Below are 26836 nucleotides of genomic sequence, written 5' to 3'. Positions count from 1 at the left end.
TTTGATGATCTAAGTTCATGCAAGGCACTCAGTTCGAATCGCTCAGCGGTTCCTTACGAAGAAAAACGGGATTCGCAGGTGTACGCGCACCAAATAGCCACATATGGTGCAAATTACTCAAGTGCAGGGTGTTGGAGACGTCGAGGGGGTTCTTGGACAGTGGATGGTGCGGCATTGCCACTGTTACATGTGACAAATTTATTGGAAAAAAAAAAGAAGCTTTTCTTTGACCGCTTTGGACCAGCCAATCGCAGGACACAAATTTTAGCAATTCCGCAGCAAAATGAGGGTCAGCAACGTTGGTGCCACGGACCGCATTTTCTTTGATGATCTAAGTTCATGCAAGGCACTCAGTTCGAATCGCTCAGCGGTTCCTTACGAAGAAAAACGGGATTCGCAGGTGTACGCGCACCAAATAGCCACATATGGTGCAAATTACTCAAGTGCAGGGTGTTGGAGATGTCGAGGGGGTTCTTGGACAGTGGATGGTGCGGCATTGCCACTGTTACATGTGACACATTTATTGGAAAAAAAAAAGCTTTTCTTTGACCGCTTTGGACAAGCCAATCGCAGGACACAAACAGATGAACAAACATTTACACAAGACTTGGGGACTTTCTTATTCTTATTCTTAAAGGCCTGTGAGTTACCATGCTAACCTGTTAGCACTGCTAACTTTTCCACCTTTGTTTACCTTTTAGTGTTTTGCGTCATGCTAACCCGTTTTGCGCTACTCCAGCACTTAAGAGCGGAGAATATCAGCAGTGTTGTTGTTGTGTAAATTGGTCGTCTGCTCCAAAAGTTGTTTCCTTTATTTGTACTTTCCATCCTCTGTTCTTTGTACGTCATCCTAAACCGTTTGTAGTATTACAGCATTTTAGCGCTGATCTATTTTTTTTTTTTAGCTGAGAACATCAGCACGACCGGACTTGGGTTGTTCATTTACGATGCGACAAATCTTTTTCCAGATTTCTAGAATTAGCTTGCCTTGACGAGGTATTACTTTCACTTGAATTTTAACCAAAGGTCAAACCTTTCATTTCCTAAATTGCTGGTGTGCTTGTAAAATTTTGTCTGGCATTTTTAAGAAGTTTGAAAGACATAAATAATAATAATGATCAGTAATATGAAGTCCTTCTGGAGAATCGAATCAATTCCCAGACCATAAACACGGACGCACAAAACATTGCGGAGTGATCACGTCAGAGTCCACTCGACTGCTTATCGTCTCGACATAACGAAGATATCATCTTCAACGCCGCACCGTTTAGAAACATGTGGTAAGTCTCCACACTTTAATTAAACTGACAGCCTGTTTACATTTTCGATGCTAATGTTTGGTTTCGTCACAGATTTTTTGGGCTCCGGTCAACTATGGACTTCTCATACAGTCCTCAGCTCGAATCATTTTCGATCCAGTCTAATTTCATACCTGTGTAGATCTCGGCCTCGGAGGGGTCTTCCACCCGTTTGTGCTGGATGATGTAGTCTGAAACTTTGCAGCCAATCACGGGCTCTACGTCCAACCACTCCAGGGCTACCATTGTGCTCGACGGCTCCAGGTAAGGAGCTAGGCGCAAGCTGAAGAAAATAAGAACGCATGTGACGAGGGAATCGAACACAGTGACCAATTGATCAAGGTGTATTATAAAAGCAAACACAACTGTGCATTCAAATTATTATCACTACATCACGTGCCATTGCTTTAAATGTACTGTAACGGTTTGCCGTTCCGCTATGTAGCAAACTGTGGTGAAAGCCACGTGAGATTTCCCTTTCAACCGGGGGAATTTAAGCCATGGGACCTGGATGAGAACATGTTCTCATCAGATCTGATTGACAGCTGTGAGGACTTTGGGAACTGTCCCCTGTGTCCAGATGTGTGTGCCCGGAACGGCGCATCCGTGCATGCATCTCGAAAATCACTCTCGCACGTGCGCGTGTTCTGCGGTGGCATGGCATCACCTCCCACTTACACCGGCTGTCTGAGGGGACTGCAGTTCGGCAGGCCGTCTCCGCTGAAGGCACTCAGGTCACAGCGACACCAGTTATCGATGACGTCGCCCTTTCCGGCACACCAGTATGAGCTCATTGTGGCGCTCTTGAAGGCCTGTGAAGGGTAACAGGTGAGAGAAACGCAATTATCTTCGGGAACATGCACTGCCTGTCCATCGGCGTGTACTCCCGACCTGCCCCACGGTCTGAGCACACACTCACACACACAAGCATGAGAATCGTTAGACTTCTTCCTATAGGATCGCCCTCCTCCAGTCACTTCCTTTTGCACGCTTCCAAAAATAAATCAGGGGCATTTAAGTGAAAAGCCTGAAACGAGCCGAAATGTCCTTCAGTGCAGAAATATTCTCTTTATGAAAAAAGTCTGGCGCTCAGATGGGGGCTCACTGAGATAGTAAGCACAGTTCACGCGCACGTAGACAAAAGGACCTTTTCAATTGCACCGCGCCCAATTACCGGAAGCGGGGAACATTTCACTAACATCGTCCATCTTACGCTTAAGATATCATAGACGTATAGTGACACTTTCATGATGGAGGTGTGAATGCCCCCCCTCCCCCAACCGTTTTGACGTCTAGGTTTGTGTGGTCGTCTGTCTACGGCGGCGGCGGGAGGAGCGGGGGAGTTTGTGAGGAGATGACATCATCTCCTCATGTCTCCTTGTACTGCTTCATTAACGGTTGAAAGCCAAAAAAAAAAAAAAATAGAAAAAAAAAGAAATGTATGAAGCTCAGTCATTCTTTAAAAGGCAGTGAAATGCCAATGGGAGCCGTCGAGGCAGTAAAATATAATGTCAGGGCTTCCCTTTGAGCCACTGGAGCGACAGTGGGAGTTCAGGGGAGTGCGCAAGCACTCTGGCTCCCCCTGTCACGCAATTGGATCAATGGAGCACTCACTTTTATTTATGTGGCCTTAACTTAACTTTGGACAAGTGCTTGATCACAGTCACGAAAATAGGACACTGGAGCCACACACAGAAACATTATCGCCGGGTACCAGGCGCCCGACATCGAATCACAAAGAGGAGCCGCTCCTTTGTTCACCATGAGGAAAAGCAAGGAACGCCTCTTGAAGACCACCGGGCTGTCTGGCTCGGTCGGCAACGCACGCACTACAAATTTATTGTGGATTTCCACCATTGTTTCATGCCGATGGAGCAATGCCAAAGTCACCATGCACAAAGGTAGACAAAAGTAATGTTTTTTTGGGGGGGGCATGCACAGCACGAACAAATGATAACTTGCATTCTCAAAAAAACAAACAAAAAACAAAACAAAAGGCACACCGTGTTGAAAATCTGAATTTTGGAAGAAAATACAAGTAAATGTGATGAGGGAATTGAAATCTGATTTTCACACATAGACAGTACGACTTCTCACAAAGTTCATGTCAAGGTCAATTCAAGGTCAAGTATTTTCTAAGTTTTAGCCAAGCGAGCCGCAAGTCATAAAAGTCATGGCCACCTCAGTCTGAATGGACTCAAGTCATGTGACTTGAGTCAGCCGCCACTGCGTACACAGATACGGCGTTGCTTGCCGTGGCGCAGGTTCTTCAGTTCTAGTGTGAATGTGACCCAAATAAGTGACATCCAAGTCCAACTGGGGGAGGCTACAATCACAACAACAGAGAAATGAGCAGCGTCTGTCGAGTACAAAAGAGGAGAGAAGAACAATCGTGTCCTGCTTTTACTATACGTCTCGGCATGTGGCCGTTGGCCTCAGGAAGGAGGAAAACGTTATCTTATCGGTGATGAATCTGCTCGACCGACGACGCCGCAACACCTTTGGGATGAACTTTTATAGTCATTCATCTTCTGGATGAATGGGCAAACATTCCAGCGGGCACACTTGTGCAGAAATTATTTTCAGAAGGGTACAAACTGTGAACGCTGCAAAGAGGTGTGTGGATGAGTTGGGGGGGGGGCATGTCCATATTGTGGACCCTCCAAATGTCATAACTTCTCTCCCCGCTGCCATGTGAATTTAAGAAGAAAAAACAAATTGCAGGGGGCTTGCCACCTGATGTTAGCGGGAAACCAGCCACAAAGTCAAGATATTGAAAAAGAAAAAAAAAAAGCTGGGATTGAAGGTCTACACAGGCTCACAGACCAGACAAATCGGAGGTATGACCTCAGCTGCTCGAGGCGAACGAGAGCAAGGGCCCGCCATGGATGCGCCGCTATTAGATTCCTCAAAAAAAAAAAACAAAGAGCCCATATGGCTCTGCACGACTGACTGCATGGCTGCACATGTGAAAAATAGACAAAGCGATTATCACCGTGTTTATGTTTGACAAGTAAGGCATGCCAGTCCCCCACTGGCTAAACGGGGATTGCAACGGTGCTTTTTGGAATTAGGCTGGTGCACTGACACACACACAAAAAAAAGTACTTGATTTTCAGTTAACACGTGATTAAAATGTGTTCAACTAAATCTGATGTTTTTTTTTTCTTCCCAGAAAAACACAGGAAAATAACATGGGATAACACATTTTAATTATGTGCAACCCATGTACATTTTCCAATTCAGGAAATCCAAAGGATCTTCCTTTTTTTTGTTCAGCAAGAGGGTTGAAAGGGCTTAGGCGCCGGTGACTCGAACCGATCCAGTAATTTGTGCTTTTTTTTCCCTTTTGTTCATGTATGAGTTTCATATCGAATTACATTTAATAAAGGGCAGTGAGCAGTGAAAGCCACACACACCTTTGTTCCTATTTGACTATCCATTTCTACTCCGCTTATCCTCACGTGGGCCGCTGGGGCTGCTGGGCCCTATCCCAGCTGACTTCAGGCACCCTGAACTGGTTGCCAGCCAATCGCAGGGCACACGCAGGCAAACAACCCTTCGCCCTAACGAACGGAGACAGTGTTCCCTTCACCTGCCATGGGAGGAAACCGGAGTACCCGGAGAAAACCCACGCAGGCACGGGGAGAACATGCAAACTCCACACAGGAAGGCTGGAGCCGGAATCGAACCCTGCACCTCTGCGCTATGAGGCGGATGTGCTCACCAGTCCTCCGCCGTACTGCCTCCTATTCTACTATTCTATAATATTATTACAGAAGTAAGGCTTTGGGTTAGTCATGGCATGCAGTGGAGGCGAGGGAGGCGCACGTGTCCGTTGCTGCGACTTGATAAAGGGGTGATATCTTGTACTTTATTGATTATTCCTAGACGCATTTCCCAGCACACTATAAAGACACAGACTGTACATTCTGGATGTCCACGTTTGCTTTCAGCATCAGTCGATGGCCCTCCGTTTCTCCCTTTTCGCAAATATCTCACAAGACGATCAATATCGAAATGAATTGAGTTGAAGTAATTGCATCTCAAAGCCTTGATGATGATACTTGAGCATCAGCAACAACTCCAGCTGCAAAATTCTGAGCCTTGACGTCACGTATAGCCCCTCCGGCAGACTAGCTGGCACCGAAACACTATTTGGACCTTTCATTTTCGTCAAAGGCTGATGTGACTTACAAGAAGGCCACGGAGGCCACTGTGACCTCTTTAATGTATTAATCAGTTTGCCCGCTATAAACTGACCACATTACTGTCCGTCTTTAGCGGCTAATACAAGAAAACACTGGCCAGCTGGCCCGCAGTATTCATTTATAAAGTGATCCCCGGTGGTGGTAAAGAGTCAGCCCACGCAGGAGATTGCCAATGGTGAATGGAGAGTGTGGGGGTTTTCGTGTGTACCGGCATATGTGTGTTTACGGGGTAATTTCAATCGGTCAGTCCCGAAAATGTCTCGTCGAAATACACCTAAAAAAAAAGGGTGTAATTTGCATTCCAGCCCTGTAGCTGGCACTATAGCTTCGTAAAGAAGCACTCCAAGCATGCTGACCAAGCGCTTTTCCTCTGTTGTTTGATCCAGATGACTTTTTGGGAATGTGCATACATCCTTAATGTCGACTGAAAATAAGTCAATGAGATTTTCATCCGGGAAAAAAAAAAAGTAAATAAATAAATAAAATAAAGCATTCAAAACTCAAAGCTCCCAAAAAATGTTGACATACTGTGCATACTTTTGTATCTTGGCAGGTAAGCAACGGAGAAATAGCCTTGTGAGACATCATTCTTCTTTTGAGTGTATTTGAAACCATTTCTTGGAGTTGGCCTGTTGCAGTCGTACTTCTCAAACGGCAACAAGCGCTTTTCTGGGAATTGATTATGTCAGGCTACCTCTGCATTTTAATAAATGCCCTCAAGCTTGGTTTCTCGGTTGGTATCTACGAGGAGGCAACCTGGGCTTTTTTGTGTCTTTAGAGCCAATTGTTGACATCAGGCATCAGTGTTGATTTGTATCTGGATTTGGACGGTGCCTCTTTGAGACAAGCCCCCATGAATGACGGCAGTTGTGCGCAAGCATGGCAGCAGCCCGCCTTCAAGATATAGCGCGTTCTTAGCCGCTAAGATCATAAGCATTTCGCTCGAAGGGCCCGCCGTAACTCAAACACGGCAACGTAGGGCTACTGGCGAGCGAATATTAACCATGGCGTTTTCCCCGAATATCCCCGAGGGTGCTTAGTTATGCGCATGCCGCAGGTGATGCCGTTATTCAAGATCGCCGTTCCAAGAGCGGCTCCAGTCAAGACCCGGCATAATCCTGACCAGTTTTTTGATATGATTAACTTAAGAGCACAAGCGCTGCGTCGCCAAGGAAGTGAGCCTATCACCGTAATGTCTTCCTTTCTCATCAACTCCCGTAAAATGACGACCAAGCATATAAGTTTATGTCGTGCTCCAGCAAACTATAAAGAAGGTTCAATGCCAGATTGCACTTCTGAGGGTGTCGCCACCTGACCCCATTTTTGTTTAATGTTCTATATACGGTTTACGCAGAAGTGCAAAGTAGATCAGCTGTGACCTGTGCTAAAAAAAAAAAAAAAAAAAAAAGAGAAAACACTTGGGTTAGAAGCAACTGCCAGAGTCATACGCCAGAAAAAAATGGTCACCTTAACCTCACCTACATGATTTTCTATAAACGAGTCATGCTGTGGTTAAAATATGGCTTTTTTTTTCTTAACTCCCCCGCCCCCCCCAAAAAAAACTCTTAAGATGTTGCCAGAGCATTCCACTTATTTTATATTCACTGATAAGATTTTGTGAGAGTAGGGTCTAAAATAGTAACATACAATTTAAAGTGCACGTCAAAAACAGTGGGTTGCTCTTCGTATCCATCAGACATCAATTGAGCCTCTCGGGGCCATGACCAAAAACTCTGGCGAGCTTCAGGGGCAGCAGAACGTTGTATTACAAGAGCGATCATCAACTTACCAAGTATTTAAAGCAAATTCCACATTCTGTGTGGATCAGGCTTGCACATTTCTGTGTGTTCCAACTGGGTCTTATTACCATGAAATTGAGATGGTATTTCATTTGCACTTCAAGTCAGGAGCGTCATCTTGTTCCAGACAGAAATGTCAGCCTTGCCCCATAAAAAAAAATCCACATTTTTACCCTCAGCAACATCTGCCAAAGAAGGCAAAAAAGGGGAATGATTTTTGTGTCGATTCTGGGAACACGTTTGAAGGATCGTCTTATTACTCTGGAATTTAGTCTTTTAAATATTTTTGGGAGGCTGAGGGGGTTTCATGGCTGATCCCATGTAACTTCATCAAACAAAGCACTGAAAAATGTCAGCTGTCATTTCACGTCCTGCTCATGCAATCATTGGTCGGACTACTTGTCGGTCATTACTAGCAGCACCATAGATTGGTCGGTTCTGTCCCTTCAGGGCCTGCCTTCAAAATGGAGGAACTGCACCTGACTGGTGCCTCAAGTTCCTGTTCATACAGCATCTTTCATCAACTGGCCATTGTGCCGACATTGTAAAGTGTAACGTCAACGGCAACACGCGTCGTGGGAAATAAAATGTCCAGTCGGAATTTCATAACGTCTCTTGTGCTGAGACGTGCGTTGCTCTTTCGGCGGCGCCTTTATTCGCTGCGTCCGAGGTGTAAAACTTTAATGACGTACGTGTCTGCCATTTTACTACTGTTCATGCAGGCATTAGCCAGTCAGCTTGTCAGTCATTTATGGCAGCAGCTTGATGAGTTAGTTCTGTGCCCGCATCTTCACACAGTAATTGCTAAGTGGGAATTAAGATGCTGGATTTGACGACATCAGTCGACATGTACAGTATTCATCCCTCGCATGACTTCCATTTGGCTTGAGTATTTAATGATTGCTGCGTATTCAAATCATTTGTCCGCATGGCGTGTGTTGCTTTGTTGAGGGTCTTAAATCATGCTCATGCTGATTTACATACCGCACTTGATTTCCCATACGCCCTACTCATCTCGAGTTTTCTTCTTACATCATCCAATCTGCTCATGAGGAGAGCAACTACTGTACTCCACTATTTTTTATTTTATTTTTCAGTCCTGCCCAAAAAATGAAAATAAATAAATAAAAGAAGAACAAGCTCATCACGGAGAAAGCTTTTGCAACATGGCAGCTGTCTTTCCTGATCGAGGCAGCCAAGTAGAAAGAAGTCTCAAAGGTGTGTGTGTGAAAGACACACACACACACACACGCGCGCGCGCGCTCACACACACACACACACACACACACACACACACACACACACACACACACACACACACACACACACGCAGATACCAAAAGAGCAGTTGTGTGCCTTTCGAGGGCTTTAATTCAATACACGCTATACTGTACTTTTTAATGTGCCTTTCAGGCTATAGCAGCAGTTGCACTTGCAGGGGCCAAGAACAGAAGCAAAAGGAAGTTAAAAAAAAAAAAAGCTGAGTGATGGACTCCCCCTCCCTCCCTTGGGGTCGATGACATCAATAAGAAGCTAATAATCCTGCCCGGAGCTACCTCACAAGAGCAATCCAGTGCAGTCCAGACCTCCTCCTCCACATACATTTAACTCTGTACATCCCCACAGGACCATAGCTATAGACGCAAGAGGGGTGGGGTTAGGAAAACGAGGGAATGGAGACATTTTTTGCTCCACTTCACGTTTGGTTATCGATGAGGCCCACTCGGGTCTGTCTGCTATTGATTGCGCTTTTTCTTTGGGGCTGCGGTGTTTGTTATGGGAGGCACGCACTTTGCAAAGCTTTGTTATTGTATACACGTGCATGCCCTGTTTTGTTTGTTTCGGATGTTGTTAGGTAAGGTGTTTAGAGGCCTGAGTAGGGAACGCATAAATGAGTTGCAAATAGTCACCCTACAGACAGAGACATGCACCGCGTGAGAGCTGCAGCTATTCAAAGGTGAACGCAGAATTGAGCAAAAAAAAAAAACGGGGTAAACTAATTTCAACATGACATCATCATAACCTGCACCTCCCTCCCCCACACGTTGTTTTGTCTTATGTAAATGGAATCTCCTATGATTGACGTCCACGGTCCAAACATTTGGCTATTATGGTGATACTTTATTACATATGGCGGTCAAGGCTTGTTGCGACGTAAACACACACACACACACACACACGCACACACACGCACGCACACACACACACACACACACACACAGACTGTGACTTGCTCACAAAGACAGAAAACCATGATGTCATCTTTTTTATGCCCGCTGTATCGCTGGGCTCATTTACTAAAGATTTACCATATAATGCCCCCTAGAGGCGATGGGTTTAAACTGCCCACCTAAATGCCTCAAGATGCATTGTCAATGATGAGCATAAACAATACAAGGTCCATTAACTAATGAACTCCAACTTTCCAACTAGTGACGTATTACAGTGATCCAGAAAAAAAAAAAAAAAAAAAAACGGCATTATAACAAGATTTCAGTCGGAACGGATCAGAGATGGTGGGATCTCCTTTCCAGGATGACAAAGCTGTACTGGATCTGGAGTGGGCCACATTTATCACAGAATACGGTCCTAAAACAAGTTAGCTAAATATGCACGAGAGTCCATAATGAGAAGAAGTGCTGTGAATAGATGCCTTCGGGAAAGTGATTCCATTCTCGGGCCCTGGCCTGGTCACCTAAGATCTTGTCCTGGTCGTTCGGTGCAAAATCCATTCAGTAACAGCTTCAGACGCAGCCACCTAGCCCCCTCTCCAAGCAGGAGAGCAGGGGAAGGAGAGAGGAGAAGTGGCAGTAAAAGAGGCTGACATGTATGTTAACTAGACGCCAGAGTGTAATCATAAATTTTAAGTCAAAATTTGAACATCTCAGTTAATACAAGATCATTATGCTGTTGTGCTTTTAATGTTTTCAAGAATGTTCTAGACGAATAGGAGATTCAAGGGGCATGCGGTGCAAGAGTCCATACTCACGTTTATTTGGCTGGAGCTTTGGAAACCAAGGCAGTGGGAAAAGCAGAACGGATGAAGATCCTCGTTGGTGTCCGAGCAGTGGTGTAGCCATAGCTCGTAATTTAACCTCAAAATCACCACTTCTCCTTTCTCAAAAATTCAAAGTTGTCTCAAACAAATTACCGGTAATTTCCATTGCCGGTGCAACGTACAGGTTATGGATCACATACATGGTTGAAAAAGTTTTGAAATCATTCAGTCTGGCATTTGAGCAGGGGTGTGTAGACTTTTTATATTAACAATAAGTTATGCCAATGGGTGTAGAATGGGACCAGCAATCAAATGATTTGGCAGTTCTCGAGAGCATTGAACCCCCATCATTTTTGCGCAATGGACCGCTCTCACGGTAAGACACGTTTTGACGGAGCTTCGAAGCCACAATGAGACCGAGCCATCCGCGAAGCCCGCCGTCTCGTCGGCAGCTCAGCCGAAATCGGCCACCGACGCACATGGAGTTTCTCCTGTTTCAGATGCTGAACTGCGGTCGCCAGTCAATTCAAGCCAGCCGGCATAACAATTGTTCATATTATGCATGACGCAAATTTAACAACAACCTAACAAGTAATCATGTATGTAGACATAAATGCCTTAATATGCTTTGATTTGACAGTTGGCGCTCGGAAGCAATCCAAGCATTTCCCTTGAATTCGACTTTGCGACTGGGGGGCTCAGCTGGCCTGACCACAGTCACGCTGGCGGCTTAGCTGCAATAAGCTTGGTTCGCAAATGCGTACTGACACAATCCAATCTGAAGAGCACGTGAATATTTTCAGCGTGCATGTGCACCTGCGCACCACTTAATTACACCCCGAATTAAGGAGTTAGCATTAATAAAATGAATGAATGAAGAAAGAAAGAAAAAAGAAAGAAAAAAAGATGTATTGCAAGGGGAGTCAAGCGCTCAGTTCAGAAGTAGTTGGCTTGGGAACTACGCGTGAGGGAAATGGGCGTGTCATGTTGTCAGGACCCTACAGTCTGTACCAAAATATCCAACTAAAGTTCGGATTAAATTACGTTGTTGGTTTCTGAGCATCTAATATAATACCCATACTATGTCATATTATAAGAGTCTGACCTCTTTGGTGACGTTGTCCTGGACCAGGCTGTAGAGAGGCACCACGCGGCTGACGTCCAACAGGACGGGGATGGGCGAGGGCGGCTCGCCGCCCCTGCCACGGCCCCTCGCCACCATGCCTCCTGCCGCCCCGGCCTGGTGGTGGCACAGGTGACAGCTGAGTGGGCAGCTGCCCTTTTCCTCGCAACGGATGTCCACACCACTGACCGCGTCGTCGGACAGCAGCTGGCTCTTCTGCAACGCTGCCAGGTAGCTAATAAAGGGCACCGATTTCAGCTCATGACGCCCGCTGCCGCCACCGAGCCCTTGCTCTGTTGCCTCTGGAAGAGAAAACAAGAACAAGTACCGGTACAAGAAACCGCTTAATGTCTCCATCTGGATTGACTCTCTTGCTCAAGAACCACCACCTCGAAACGCTCCCTGTAACCAGCTTTGTAAAGTCCGGATGGCAGGAAGTGCACCCCCATTATTGGCAGGGGAATATATGCAATTAATTGATGCACCCCCCCCCCCAAAAAAGGTATACTATTGCCTATGAATGCCACACGATGGTGGCAAACCTCTACTTTTGTCTAAGTGTTGCCCTTTTCCTCACATAAGCTGCTCTACTTATGTGTTTTTTGTCTTATGCAACAGTTGTCTGCAGACGTGCAGGTAGACGCACAGACAAAGACAAGAAGAATGGTGCCAATTTCCCCAGCCATTGATCTCGCACCAGTTTGTGAATTAAAATGTCGTTGTTGGTTGCAGTATAATTACTCATCTGGGACACAACCCCGGTGGGTGGCCGGGGTTGCGTTGCCCAGGGAAACAACAGACAAGGTGACAAATAAGTTCCATAGCAATGCAACACAGATGTGCAGGAGGTATGGCTAATAATTTAAATGCTTGGGTGTGTTGGCTACTATTAATGACACAGTACAGTTTTCATTGGTTGAAAAAATATAGACTGTGCATAATGTAATCAAATTGTAATCTATTTTTCTCTGTACAATATGCATGTATTTAAGATGTAGTTTACTTCCAGTATACCAATTAAGTCATACTATTTCATGAAATATTTAGGATAATAATCAAACATGTTGAATAGCAAACGTTACTCAAGAAAAATAAATATTACCATTTGGTTTTTGCTTTTTCGTTACTCTGCTACGGAGTGCAGCACAGTTATACCAAACGAGCCCCTTCGGTTTGAAGACTTATTCTGACACCTAGTGGCTATACTCTGCAATCACCATCTCGAGTAAAAACACGATGACATCATTTCAGCCCTTTCTCGATCTGTCTGTCTGTCTCACTAAATTCATAAGAAAAACCGTGACTATCGAAACTATGTACTTGCCACCTGCTAGAAAAGTATTAATTATTGCTGTTGTCATTATTATTATGAGCATTACTATCATTGTAACCACACATAAAGCTTTTTTTAAAAAGCTTGTAATTCAGGAAATAAACGAGTTGAGTTAAAAAGGTATTATTATTGTTTGGCCATTGACCACGCCGTGTCGGCACGTCAGCAGCCAATCAGGACAAACGTTTGAGTTTACGCAGTTTTCGTAAACATGGACCCTTGCGTAAATGACGTAATCTCCACTGCAGTCTCTCCAGCGGACGCAGCAGCAGAAACCGAAAGCAAGCACGTCAGGCTCAGCACATCTTTACTTGCCACCGTCCAGCTAGCAAACAAAGGTAATTTATTTTCACAGTGTCATGTTAGGAGAGCACATTTCGAGTGTACAGTCATAAAAAAATTGCCATTTTCTTCACGGAATTAGTGTCGATTGTTCTCGAGGGGGACGCTTCGCTCGTGTGGCCTGTCATATTATTAGCCAAATATTATGAAGGCTGCTCAATAATTAGCTTTGATGTGTGAGCACAATGTTTGCACCCTTTCAAGGCCACCGTTCAACATGATTATCCCCTCAGATATGGGCTTGGCACGTTGAATGTTGATGGAGACACCTTTTACGTTTGGATTCTTGAAACACAAATGACATTTTATCCTGTTTTGCATTGTGACTTCTGACATAGGCGTTGCATTAACGTCATGCTGCGTCCAAATCATAGTCTAAATATTACTGTGTGAATGGTAAGAGACAAACATCCACAGCATATCACGTGCTCGAAATTCCGTGGCCATTAAGATGTGCATTTCAGAAGTAACTGCATGTCAAAACAAATGAAATGATTGACATTTTCTATTTATTCTACTGCAGTCACATCTGAATGTTTATACATATGATTTAGAGAAGACGATGCCTCTGAATTATTGAACAGCATAACAGTGCAGTAACGTGGTAATTATGCCATGGCCTCTTTCTCTTGCAACCTGCATCTCTCTCCCTCTTCCGAGCGGTCAACTGTCACTTTTTGCAATAGTTTTGTCCTAATCGGGTTCGGAAGCACCACGTGAGCGGTGGCTGGAAGAAGAGTCTCCAGCAACCAGACCCGTATTCAATTCTTTGCAACCTAAACTAGGATCAACTAATTGAGCTAGGATTGCCAAGTTTAACCAATGTTCCAGCAACACTCTTCATGTCATGGTAACCTATGATGTTTTCTTTCTTTCAGGCAAAAAGCCCCAATGGCAGCAGCATCCTACCCGCTTGACCCAGATCTAATGAGAGAGGTCCTTGAATGTCCCATCTGCTTGGAGACCTTCAACGAGGACCAAATGAGACCCAAACTCCTCCAGTGCGGTCACACTGTGTGCCGGCATTGCCTGGAGAGGTTGTTGGCCAATACCATCAATGGTGTGCGCTGCCCCTTCTGCAGCAAGGTCTCACGCATGAGCAACATCTCGCAGCTGGCCGACAATCTCACGGTGCTCAAGATCCTCGACTGCACGACGTCGTGCGGCGCCGCCGCCGCCATCCTGATGTGCGGATCCTGCTGCAGCCGCCTGCCGCGACACTACTGCCACGACTGCGCCGCCGTCCTTTGCGAGCTCTGTAAAGGGGAGGGCCACCGACACCGCGGCCATTCCGTTCAGCCCATCCGGATGGCTGCCGAGCAACGTCGGAAAGAACTGGGCGCCAAACTGTCCACCTTACGCGACATCATGGGCGAAATCCAGAAGAAAAAGATGGCTCTTGAAAACATTACCAAATCGCTAAAAGCAAAGTACCGAGCGGTGCAGCAGGATTACACAGCGGCCGAGCTGCAACTTCAAGAGGAGCTGAGCCGCTCTCGAAGGACATTTACTGCCTCAATAGCAGAGGTACAAAAGCTTAATGGGCAGGCCCTTGAAGAGCAGACGTACCTCCTGAACATTGCGGAGGTGAAGGTGGTCTCGTGCTGCGACTATCTGACCATGCGGGTGAGGCAGAGCGACATCAGCTTGCTCAGGGACGATGGAGGCGGGTGTGAGGACGAGGAGCTCAACCTCCGAAGCAGCTTGCCGACCGTGTTTCAACTGCACGAGCCGCAGTTGATCCGAACGGAACCCTCCAAACCAGTCGAGGTGGCGCAACTGACCACGAGCACGTACACAGTCAATACAGACAATTTGGATTGTGCTTTGGACATTGCACCCAAGGGTGACGTGGAGGGTCGAGATGGGGCTGTGGGCGGTGCAAAGGGTCCTCCCATGGATCTTTACCGAGATGTTGACATGGTTGCAGCAGTCGATGACACTACAAGTAGCTCACCGTGCACTTTTAAATCCAAGTCAATGGACGCAGGGGGGGAATCAGAGGGAGGCGCGTGCGCAGGTCCCCCGCCGTGCCAGTTTGTGAAGAAGATGGGCTGCAAGGGAGCTCTTCCTGGTTCTTTCAATTTACCAGTGAGCATCTGCGTGACCCAGCAAGGCGAGGTCCTCGTGGCTGACCGCGGCAACTACCGCATCCAAATCTTCAACCGCAAAGGTTTCCAGCGTGAAATCCGCCGCAACGCCAGCAGCATCGACAACTTTGTCCTGAGCTTCCTTGGTGCCGACCTGCCGAACCTCATGCCCTTGTGCATTGCCGTTACAGCACAGGGCCTGATCGGCATCACTGACAACTACGACAACTCGGTCAAAGTGTATACCATGGACGGGCAGTGTGTGGCCTGCCACAAGAACCAGCTCATCAAGCCCTGGGGTATTACCGCAATGCCCTCGGGCCAGTTCGTGGTGTCGGACGTGGAGGGCGGCAAGCTGTGGTGCCTTGCCGTCGACCGCAACCTCGGCGTGGTGAGCTACAGCCGGCTGTGCTCGGCGGTGCGGCCCAAGTTTGTGACGTGCGACGCCGCCGGGATCGTCTACTTCACCCAGGGCCTGGCGCTCAACTTTGAGAAACGCCACAACGAGCCCCACCTGGAAGGGGGCTTCTCCATCGGCTCGGTGGGCACCGACGGCCAACTTGGCAAGCAGCTCAGCCATTTCTTCTCCGAGTCGGAGGACTTCTGCTGCATCACCGGCATGTGTGTTGACGTCAACGGGGATCTGCTGGTGACGGACAGTGGCAGGAAGGAGATCTTGCAGTTTCCCAAAGAAGGAGGGTTTAAAGTTCTCATCCAGGAGGGACTGAATTGCCCCGTGGGCGTGGCCACCACCCCCAAAGGGCAGCTCTTGGTGCTGGACTGCTGGGACCACTGTGTCAAAGTCTACACGTATATTCAAAGAAGGCACTCTTCCACCTCCTAGAGCCGTGAACCGCACCAAGTGGGAAAGCAAGCATCGGTATCTTTTGTTAGGCGTTGGCAATAGTTGCACGCAGAAGAATGATTTTTATTTCGTTTCAACTCATCCTCACAACAATTTGTTTTGGCCAACGGAATTTAAAATTGTCACCTCAAAGTAATACCACCAAGCTGGCGTTCGTATTATTTAATGCAATAAGCTTTATATTTCAAACAAGTTTCTCCCTCTAACTGGTTTACCTTTTGCAATACGTGAACAGTAAAGAGAATAATGGAATCGTGCAAATCTGTGGGCTTTGAGCCTATGAAGCACCTTATTGTGGGCAAACTGTTTAAATCGCATGTTGACAGCTTTAAAGTTCTCTGTGCAGTTAGCTAATAAGTCAATAGCTTTGAGAAACTGCAATTCTGTACAATTCAGGGAGCATGCACCAAGTATTCTGTGTTACACGCACTCTGTGGCTCATTTGCTGTGGGGAGGAAGAAAAAAAAAGTTGTGGAATATTACACTCGTCATTGAGGTTTTGTGCGTTTTTATTCGGACCGGCCTTGTCAAGTGCTGGCAAAAAAATGTCACTGTAAAAAAAAAAAATGTAAATGTTATGTAGTTGTTTACCGTGTGTTCTTTTCGTTCATCCGAATCGAAGAGTGATAGAAGTGAGGCTGTAAAATGTCAAAATTGACTTCCAAATACCCCAAAAAAATGCTGAGCTTATGCTTATGACATCAGTCTACGTTTTTTTTTAAATTGTACGGTAGAGGCTGTGTCGAACCCCTGAGACCGATTCACCGAACCCCCTGGGTTCGATCGAACCCGGGTTAAGAGCCGCTGCACTAGACAAAGATGACTCTCAATGCACAGATGTCATTGCTTCATCAAAACTAAAGAATAGACTGCATGGGTTATTAATTGAACAATATATTTATTGCTGTGGTTGTAGTCCAATTATCCAAATATTGCAAACAGCTCGGCTTAATTAGGTGCAGTTGTACACAATGGCAAACTACAACCACAATGATAATAAAAATGAATATAATTTTTTTTTCTTTTGTGGTAGGTTAGCGAATTGTGGCACTTCACCTTTTCTTTTGTATGCTCCCTAAAAAACACGTGCTAGCGTATATAGCATTCTCATTGTCTTTTTTTTTCTTTTTTTTTTTTGTGGGGAGCAGCAAAACCTAGATCTTATATTGTGTAGGAAATATGCCTGACATATGTAATATGCACCTTCCAGCCCAGGTTGTGTTCCTAGGAGCACCTTGTTCAAGCCTTAAAGATGACTGCACTTAAATTGCTCCATACACATCTAGACAGTACACATGTGTAAGCGTTGAGGAGGTGAAAATCTCCACATACATGCCCGTGTGTGTGTGTGTGTGTGTGTGTGTGTGTGTGTGTGTGTGTGTGTGTGTGTGTGTGTTTTGTAAATGTTTTCCATTACTATCCAGGGGGTCACTGCCGTCGTTAAGTCAGAAAAGTCTTTCTACCCACAATCTTGCTGCTGTAGACTGTAAATTTCCCCAGTGTGGGACAAATAAAGGATATCTTAATGAATTAATTAAAAGTTTATAAACACAAATTAACTGTCAGTGTGCAAGTGTACTGAACATCAATGTGTGTGTCACATTTTAATTTTTATTTCGCAACATTTCAACCCGCAATTGTGAAAACATTTGCATTAGGTCCTTGAACTGAATTGCCCGCACCCCCTCCCCCATGTCTCTCAGGTGCTCTGGAGCATGTGAATTTTCCAATGTGTTGAACACATGGACAAAAAAAAAAAAAAAATCTTGTTGTGGTCCAGTCTGTGTTTGAATTGTTGATTCTTGAGTGCAATAAACGTTTTGGAATCAAACATAGGTTCAACATTGTCAAAATATTATTTTGATGCGTTTTTTTTTTCTCCAGGCAGCTTTGAATATATAAAAAAACGGGTTAGCTTTGTCTGATATTTACATTTGTTTGATTATCTTTGAAATGGGGAAACTGCAAAAAATTAAAGGCTAGTTTTTTTTTCGCGACATGGTCAACGATTGTCACGTAAGCACTAAAATAAGCTCCAGACGAAGAAAACAATGCAGCGCGTTACAAACGTTTTTACGATGAAGTTCCTCCTCAACTTTTCCCGCAGTGCTTTGTGTGTTTATTTCGTCTCACCTTTCTGGTACTGGAGCCAGAGCTGCTGCTGCGCCTTCTTGCTGGGGAAGTAGATGCTGCAGCTGAGCTCGGAGCCGTACAGCGCCTCTGACACGTAGTGGCTGCCGTATTGCCCGAGGAATGCCAGCAACTCCTCGCGTGTGCTCTCGCCTGACAGCGTCTTGAGAACCTTGGCGAAACCTTATGGGTCAAGAACGTGAGAAATAAATATGATCACTGCACTGCTGCGCAATAATGGCCCGCGGGGGGGGGGGGGGTCACGTCAACATAGACACACATAACCTTGTGGAGCCACCGCCTGTCAAGAGACAACTGGAATGGTCAACATTATCTCCGCACAGCATAAAATCATCTTAGGTAACGCGCAGAGAACTTGTTTGCTAATTCCAGGCGCTCTCCAACTTTGTATGAGTGTTTATGTGCTTCATTGGGGCCTGCTATTTAGGTAATGAATATAAAACGGGCTCAGCAGATCAAGTTATTCACAGTTAACAAGTAAAAAAGGAGTTGATACTCCGAGTTAAAAGAGTGCCTGGTAATCGTGATTGAATAGATGCTCTTGAGCGGCGGAAAAACGCTTCTTGGGCTGACCTGAAGCCAGAGTGATGGAACTGAGCTTGACTTTGTACAGATTGCTGCGCACTCGCCACTGCTGAACCATCGGGTAGCCTGCGGCCTCGTTGAACTTGGCATCGCCTGAAAATGGTGCACAAGAGATTTTTCAGGTAGCTCGACGAGAGATGGACAGAAAAAAATGTTTTTTTTTAAATCCCTGTTTGCAGACCTTGTACACCCCAAACAAACACTCACCTGTGAGGAGATCCAAGTTTGGCAGCGGTTCGGACAACACGCCTCTGCATTGTTCCTCCACTGGCAGGGGGAGAACCATGAGGCCATCGGCTAGCTGGGGGAAGTCCTTCACAAAGTTGTTATCTCTGCAGGGAGGAAAAGGAAAGATTAACCCTCATTAACCTGCGGTGCACACAAATTTACTCCAAAGTGGAGCTTTGGGAAAGGCAAGGGGAGAAAAAAAACCTCACTTGAAGGAAGAAACCTTGAACAAAAGAAATCTACTACTAAATCAATTATAGCAGCGCTGCAATGTTGTTGTTGTTGGAACTGGCGCAGGCTAGTGGGGAAAGGGGGGGGGTCAACAATTTGGTCAATGTTACGTGTGAGAGTCTATTTCAAAAAAGAATCTGTCATCAGTGATAGTGTGTGCGTTTGTTTGCGTTGTACGTTTCGCCTTTGTGCAATGGATAAAGCGCTTTGGGCTTTTTATGGCCTAATGAAGTCAGCTCGCTTCCATTTCCCCAACAAAAAGACGAGATGTCGCGCTGCATTGTTCGAGCCCAGGCGTGCGGCCGTTGTAGTGGCAGCAAACCATTTCCCATAATAATCCACTTTTATGGAAGCGAGCGCAGGAGCGGAGAACGTGTGCCGTGGAGACTCCGGGGACTGTGATTGACTCTTGGTGGTATCAATTTTTCATCCTCTTTCATTGCCTTCTCCAAGCACCAAGCTTTGCGCACCTCACGACCTCGTCATGATTGACTCAAAGGCTTCAGGATCATAACGCATGTGTGTGTACATTGCACGCTGGGTTCCCTCCCCGGCCGCCTGGAACTGCTTCCATCCGGTACCAAACATAAGGTCAGTCGGTAGTTCTCGATGAAACCGACCAGATGAATGACCGTCGAGTACAGATCGCACAAATTAAATTTCCAGCATTTGTGTCTCCAATCCCGACGAGGATAAGCTAACGTGCAGAGTTGACAATCGCATGACGCAAGCTGCTATCATCAGCCATTCTTCTTTTGATGGAGTGTCACGATAGTTTGCACCATATTGTCCACAGCCGCATCGCACCGCATGCTGTCTCCAGGCTTCATTTAATTATTGCTGCTTCTTAATAGTATTCACCACCAACAGGTCCGCCCGCCTCCAGGCATTCCGATGACAGCTGCATCTCCAGGCAATGAATGGGTCCGCTCAACAATGCCAACACTGTAAATGATTCAGGATCCATGTGTGGCGAGCACTTTCCGAGACTCCCTAATCCCTTCCCACAGTAGCCGAGTACTGAATACAAATGTTGAGCACGGTGCACCACAAAGAACTCATTGTCAAGTGTCTCGGCTGCTAATGAAGCCACAACATTTTATTTCGACGTAACGGCATGAACACTCGTTCATGTAGCATTTAGCTTGGGATATTAAATGGTTAAAAAGAAGAAGAAAGAGCAATCTGGATCTGTTGATAGTGGACATACTGCAAAAAAAAGACAAAAAAATAACCTTCACATGTTAATAATGATAGCAGTGTATGATTTATGAAATAGATTTGTCGTGTATGTAATGAATGTATTTTTACACCCTAAAAAAAAAAAATCTTTGTTCACTGTAGTAGTAGCGTGACAAATATTGTCACGCGACTACGGTGCTGTGGAACAAATATCAATCCACTAGAGGTCACTCTTTCTCTGCATCAAAAGAAAAAGACTCAGGCTTTCAAGAAGAGAAATCAGCTTGAAATTTTCTGTGCTTTTTATATAAGACTGCAGCACGGTCTTGCTGTTTGATTAGGAGGGACTGTTCTGCATCCAACTGTAATGTGTTCAGAGAGCAACAGTACTAGCGCGTGTAAATGACAGACACACACAAGAATGATAACGGGATCAGAGAGCAGGTGTTAGGGAGGGGGAAAAGAAATGATTATGCTTCCAACCGAGGTGGGAAAGACGACACACTTTGTGACTCCCTGCCAAGAAGGTAAGAAAAGGCTCTTGCGAGGGAGTCGGAAAGTGGCCAGATGGTGGCCACTTTTGCCACAAAGAGTGAGGAAACAGTGAATCCAAACGTGGACAAAGCACATTTCTCAGAAGGACCGTGGTGGTGGCGACGGCGGGGGCGACGAGCCCCTGGAATCTCGTCAGTGTTTTTGAAGTGTGCTCCAGCCGCCACTAGGTGGCAGTGCAGCTCAGGTCAGAGGGCGGTAATGAGCAGTGGCCGAAGGAGAGCAAGCCCTGCGGCGTTATTTGATCAGCTGCATGGATGTTTGTCAGAGGGCTGTCTTTGCTCTGGGACTAAACAAACAAACAAACATACTTCACTCTCAAGTTGCCGGTACAACAATATGTTGCTAAGAAGCCACTTCTATGCAAACGCTGACTCCAATGTGACAACTACCAACTCAAATAAATAGTAGCTGTTCTTCATACATTCTGTTGCTAGCCAAAACTTCAACACCTACAGTCGCATCGGTCAAAACAAAACATTGATGTTAAATGTTGACTTGAATCAAGTAATATGCTTTTTCCTACGATCTTATAACCATTTTACTCTCGTATTTTATGTTTAATACTAATAAAGATGTTCTTCCTTGTTCAATGTTAATGTCAAATGCCATGTGAAGTCATGTTTCTTTGTAGAGCCTTTAATCACAGAAAAGTCGCAAAGGGCTCCACCTGCCCGCAGTTGACAAATATTAACGACCACACTTTCAACCCTCAGGTGCAGAGTTTGCATATTCCCCTTGTGATTGTGTTTTTTTTTCTCTCCGGGTAGTCCCGTTTCCTCCCACATTTCAAAAACAAGCATGGTCGATCGACGGAACGAACGCTCTAAATTGTTTTTAGGTAGTTTGTTGTAATTTGTTTTGAAGGTTTTCTAACTCATGTGCATGAACCTACTCGATGTCTGTTTTGTTAGCTGCATGTCGTTGTCTACCAGCATGGTGGTGTCAATGTGGATTGTTTCAAAACCAGTAAGGCTATTGGATATGGGTCACTGGAGAGTTAAAAAAAAAAAAAAAAATTAAACGGAAATCTGATAAAGTCTCTAATTCGTAAATGGGTATAAAAACCCGCAGTGTAAATGCAGCCTAAGGCAAACGTTGTCTCCAGATGCGCCATATCTTGCTCCATCTTCTCTGCGACGTGAAAACAATCCCTATTCTTCCAAGGATTTGATCGTTTTTAAAAGATAAGCGGTAGACGCGGAAGCTGCGAGGAGATTATCATAATTGTGCTTGCGCATGTCTCGGCCTAAAGAAGTCATCAGCCATCTCGTGATCGTCTCTCCCCAGTCATCCAATAGCATAGAAAAATGAAATAAAAATAAAGCGCAAAATAGCCGTGGCACAGCATGCCGGCAATTTCTGCGGCTGCCTCGCTGTCTGGATTTAACAATGAATGGCATAATTCGCTGCTGCGTCAAAGAAAGGCATACAACAAAAAGGAAAGGGAACAAATATGCAAAAACAACAGCGAAAGTTTTTCCCCGACAATTTGTATATATTTTTTTCATATTCACAGAACTTTGATCATTTGTCAATGTGGAAACATGCTGACCGAACTAAATTGTGTGGGGTTTGAGATTCCACAGAAATGTTCAAATAAACATGTACAAAATAGAACATAACTGGTACACTGAATGTTACTATTTTCCAGTCATAAGTGAAAAGTCGAGCGAAGAGTGAGTTGAATAGTTTCATTCATACAAACGCCGTGCTCTGCAGCCACCTTGTGGCACTCACAAAGCTTCTTAAAAGTGATGTCAATCACTGGCTGTTTTAAGGCTTCTTTAATTGGGATTTGGTGCGCCAATGCAAATGACTGTTTTCTTTTTTTTTTTTTCTTTTCAAGATGACACGAGTACACAGCAAATCACATCCCTCCCCTGAGTTGTACATACAAGTGGAACGCAATGTAAATATGCCTTCTTTATGCTTCCACATTGTCAGCCGCCTCCCATTTTTTGCACAGCGTGGAAATGAACTCCAGCATTACCATAGAGATTGCCGCTTCCTAATGCAGAGTGAGGAAAAGAGCGGAGAGGGGCATACAAGGCAGATAGCTGTGCAGCTAATTGGGGGACTTTTTTTTTTCCTTTTTTTTTTCTTTTAACATTTTGCTGCTTCATGTTTAAATTGCAAAGAAAAAAAAAATCACAGAAAGTAGAAATCCATCTTTCGCCTGGACAGCAAGCATATCAAATCTGCTTCCCCTGAGCAGGCAGACGTAGCAGACATGGTTTAGTTTCTGTTTCAGTGCAATTGCAAGCAGCGAAGGGATTGGCATTTACGTCGCTGACATCTTGTAATTCGATGGAATGTGTCGGTAGTTTTTCCTCGCTTTTAAGGACATTTTCAATCTTGATTCAATCAGCAACACACTGTCTTGACAGACATAGTCTCTCCAGCGTGTCCCTGGTCGTCCCCGGGGCCTGCTGCCAGTGGGACGTGCCCGGAACACCTCACCAGGGAGGCGTCCAGGAGGCATCCTAATCAGATACCCGAGCCACCTCATCTGGCTCCTCTCGACGTGGAGGAGAAGTGGCTCGACTCTCATATCATGACATGCATTGGCAAATCCTCGCAATTGGCTCAAAATGGATCAACTGAAATAGTCTTTTTCCTGTTTAATTCAATGCGTGGACCCTTGAAACGTTCCTGTCCTTTCTCGACAGACACGTCCAGCCAACAATCTGTCAATCCGTTGCAGGGGGCAAATTTATGTTAACCCTAATATGCGCCAGTGATGATAACCTGATAACATGATAAGCTGTCCACTGTTGTGACCTCCGTCCCTGAAAGGGTTAACTTATCAGGGGGCGCGCTTCAGAGTGAGGTTGGTGATTTGGGGCCCTTGCTGAGGCCATCACAAGGCAATGGATTTGTCAGAAAAATACAAATGGGCAATGATTCCCAGAGAGCCTTTGCACCACTTAGTGCTTGGGCGCTAATAAAAACAATTAGTTGTTTCATTAGTGAAACCGATATCCCATTACTCATTTACAACTTGATGTGCATTAAAATCCTTCCGGAAATTTCCTTCCCCCATCATCCACCAAACGTTGTTGTGAGGCCAATCTGTTCTATCAATGAATAATTAGGAATAGACATGAGGCACATTAAGGTACAATTAGCTGTCATGATGTGATCTGTCAACCTGTCAGTCAATGTCAAACGACCTACCGCGATCCAATCGCAAAAAAAATGTCATTTGCCATTTCGCCCCCGCGAAGGTGGATGAATACTAAATGCCGCCAACTTCATATAGTTGGGTGAAAGTGAGAAGGAAGAAAGAAAAAAAAAAAACCAAACATGATGAATAATGTATGAAAGGTAAATGTTGGAAAAGTAGGATGAAAGGACAGAGACAGATAGCAGACCGGAGGGGGAAGTGAAATTACAAACACAGCCACTGCGAAGTTCACCGCCTCGCCGGGAGTTCATTAATCAATACTAAAACCATCTCGCTTCTAATTCCCACTTTTTTTTAGCCCAAGTCCAAAAAACGACTCCTCACAGGGCTTTTTTTTTCTTCTTCATTAAAACCGAGCAGGCGGCTGAAGGCATCTATCAATGCCAAGCATTGTTAGCTGCCTCCTGTGAGGCAACTCCATCAAATGTGGACGCTTTGATGCCTTATGCTGAATATTCTCATTTGTCACCCTGCGGTCCGTCGCTGGCTCGACTGACAGCTCCGCAAGGTGATTTTCGCCGTGCAACGTCTCGAACGGGCCCAATTGCAGCTTTTTTGGGGATGGTGTTATTTACAACGAAGGAATGTGAAAGGACAGTGAAAGTGCCCAAAACGACTTAAAAATGGCAGCTCAGGTGCCACGGAAAGGAAAATCTATGGCCAAACGGGCCGGAGCGGTCAAGTCAGGGTCTATCACTGAAACATTTGGCAGCAATAAAAATCTCGGGTCCCAAAGATGAGCGTTTCTGGCACGTGACAATTTCTTCATAATCAACTTTTTGTTGTGCTGTCACAACGTGAAGATGATTGACTTGCAATAACAATTGGACCAAAATGCTTGACCTTTGAGTCGAAGGTCACCAGCGTGTCATGATCCATCCATCCATCCATTTTCTGAACCGCTTTATCCTAACCGGGATCGCGGGGGGTGCCGGAGCCTATCCCAGCTGTCTTCGGGCAGTAGGTGGGGGACACCCTGAACCGGTCGCCAGCCAATCGCAAGGCACACAGAGACGGACAACTCACACCTAGGGAAAATTTAGAGTGTTCAATCAGCCTGCCATGCATGTTTTTGGAACGTGGGAGGAAACCGGAGTACCCGGAGAAAACCCACGCAGGCTCTGGGAGAACATGCAAACTCCACATGGGAAGGCCAGAATCGAACCCTGCACCTTTGCACTGTGAGGCCGACGCGCTAACTACTCGGCCACCGGGCCGCCCGCGTGTCAAGATGTTGTCTAAAAACACTTCTCCGGTACAAGAGTTGCTTGATATAAATTCAGGGCTGTAAACCCTTTCCAAATATTCTCTTTGCATTCTGAAATAGTTTCTTCAACTTTTCGGAGCTTTCTTTTTTTTTAATTTTATTTTAAATTGCTCTTTCATTTTCGACTACACCCTTATCAGAGCCTGCTTTTTCCCTGCGGTGAAGCTGGCTGCGAGTTTGCGGTAAGCCTCTTTGGCAACAGCTGTTATTAAGCCAGGGTTGCTTTAGGCGCTGCCTCGCCTCATACGAGCTGTTGACCAGGGGAACAGACGCCTCGGGAACAAACACAAACTCACGCAAGGACAGGCAGTCCAGCAGGCCACCCAACAAGAAGCCGACACAGCCTCGAAATCACAGTCGTCCATTGAGGGGCACTCTCATACAGTTAAAAAAGACAACAACAACAACAAAAAAACAATTCTCTTGTCTTGCCTCTCGGTAGCTAACTGGTTAGCACATCTACCTTGCAGTTCTAAGGTCGGGAGGTCCAATCCGAACTTCGGCCTTCTTCCTGTCAGGTTCTGGACTAAACCAAATAATGTTTTGGGATTCCAGAAATGCAGGCCCTAAAGTAAGACTTTAAATTGTCCTTAGGTGTGAACGTTGAGTGTGAGTGATTGATTGGATGATGTATGCCCAGCAATTGTCAGTCTTGGGTGCACCACCACGCCTCTTGCCCGAAATCAGCTGGGACTGTAATCTTTTGCCAAAAATGAAAGGACGGCCACATATTTTCAACGAAAGCCATATGTCATCAAATTTCCGCAGAAATGTGTGCATTCGAGAAGGACTACCATCGCGTCAGGAGCAAACATCTCTTTCCACTAGTCACTTGCTCTTTGACACGAACACGTTGTCATGTATGACATATTGACAAAATGATTACGGCTCTGGAAAGCGCTTGACAAGGGCTCCACGATGATGTACGACGACTGGCTGTGGTTTTGCAGCATATTGATTTTGGAACGAGAAATTTTAACCTTGGGTGCGTCCGCTGAAACCATTCACCTACGGGGGGGTGGTTTCGTGCACTCAAAATGCACAACATTACACGCCATCAATTCTACGTAAATTTCTCAGATGAGGCAAAGCAATCCGAGTAAGATGCCGCCGCCGCCGCCGGGTTCTGTTGTGAGCTTTCAAATCGACTTCTTTCTTGACGCGCTCAGTTTAACACTCGGTCCAACCCAATCTTGATTATTGTCTCAAGGATACACATTAAGAAAGGGGGGGGGGGAGACCTCACACTGTTTCAGGACTAGCTCGCAGCGGTAGCAGGAGGTACTTACCGAGAATTGCTGGTGAACATATGGGAAGCGCGAGTCGCCAATTACACATGTAGTGGAGTGCCCCACTTTGAGAAAAGTGCATTTGATCAAATGCCCCCCACC

The 26836-nt window shown here is 45.6% G+C and overlaps 2 protein-coding genes across 5 annotated transcripts in view; one reads left to right on the top strand and one right to left on the bottom strand.

Moving 5' to 3' along the window:
* The window catches only part of astn2 (astrotactin 2), a 158886-nt gene that overhangs the window by 46580 nt on the left and 85470 nt on the right, over positions 1-26836 (bottom strand). For 3 of the 4 annotated variants that reach the window (XM_019881725.1, XM_019881726.1, XM_019881728.1), the window contains 6 exons: positions 19003-19127; positions 18784-18888; positions 18193-18372; positions 11412-11731; positions 1977-2110; positions 1433-1581 (listed from right to left, as the gene is read on the bottom strand). In XM_019881725.1, the coding sequence (XP_019737284.1) occupies positions 1433-1581; positions 1977-2110; positions 11412-11731; positions 18193-18372; positions 18784-18888; positions 19003-19127 (1013 nt within the window). The remainder of the gene's footprint in view (positions 1-1432; positions 1582-1976; positions 2111-11411; positions 11732-18192; positions 18373-18783; positions 18889-19002; positions 19128-26836) is intronic. The other variant, XM_019881727.1, reaches the window with a different exon arrangement.
* trim32 (tripartite motif containing 32) lies at positions 12978-17895 on the top strand. Its single transcript, XM_019881729.1, has 2 exons — positions 12978-13100; positions 13983-17895. Exon 2 carries the CDS (start codon positions 13996-13998, stop codon positions 16036-16038), a length of 2043 nt encoding a protein of 680 aa, XP_019737288.1. The 5' UTR covers positions 12978-13100; positions 13983-13995; the 3' UTR covers positions 16039-17895.

This window comes from Hippocampus comes, unplaced genomic scaffold, assembly GCF_001891065.2.
Source record: "Hippocampus comes isolate QL1 unplaced genomic scaffold, H_comes_QL1_v1.1 scaffold523, whole genome shotgun sequence".
NCBI classification, from domain to species: Eukaryota; Metazoa; Chordata; class Actinopteri; order Syngnathiformes; family Syngnathidae; genus Hippocampus; species Hippocampus comes.
Note: the sequence above shows the minus strand (reverse complement) of the source record. Positions and strands in the feature narration are given on the sequence as shown.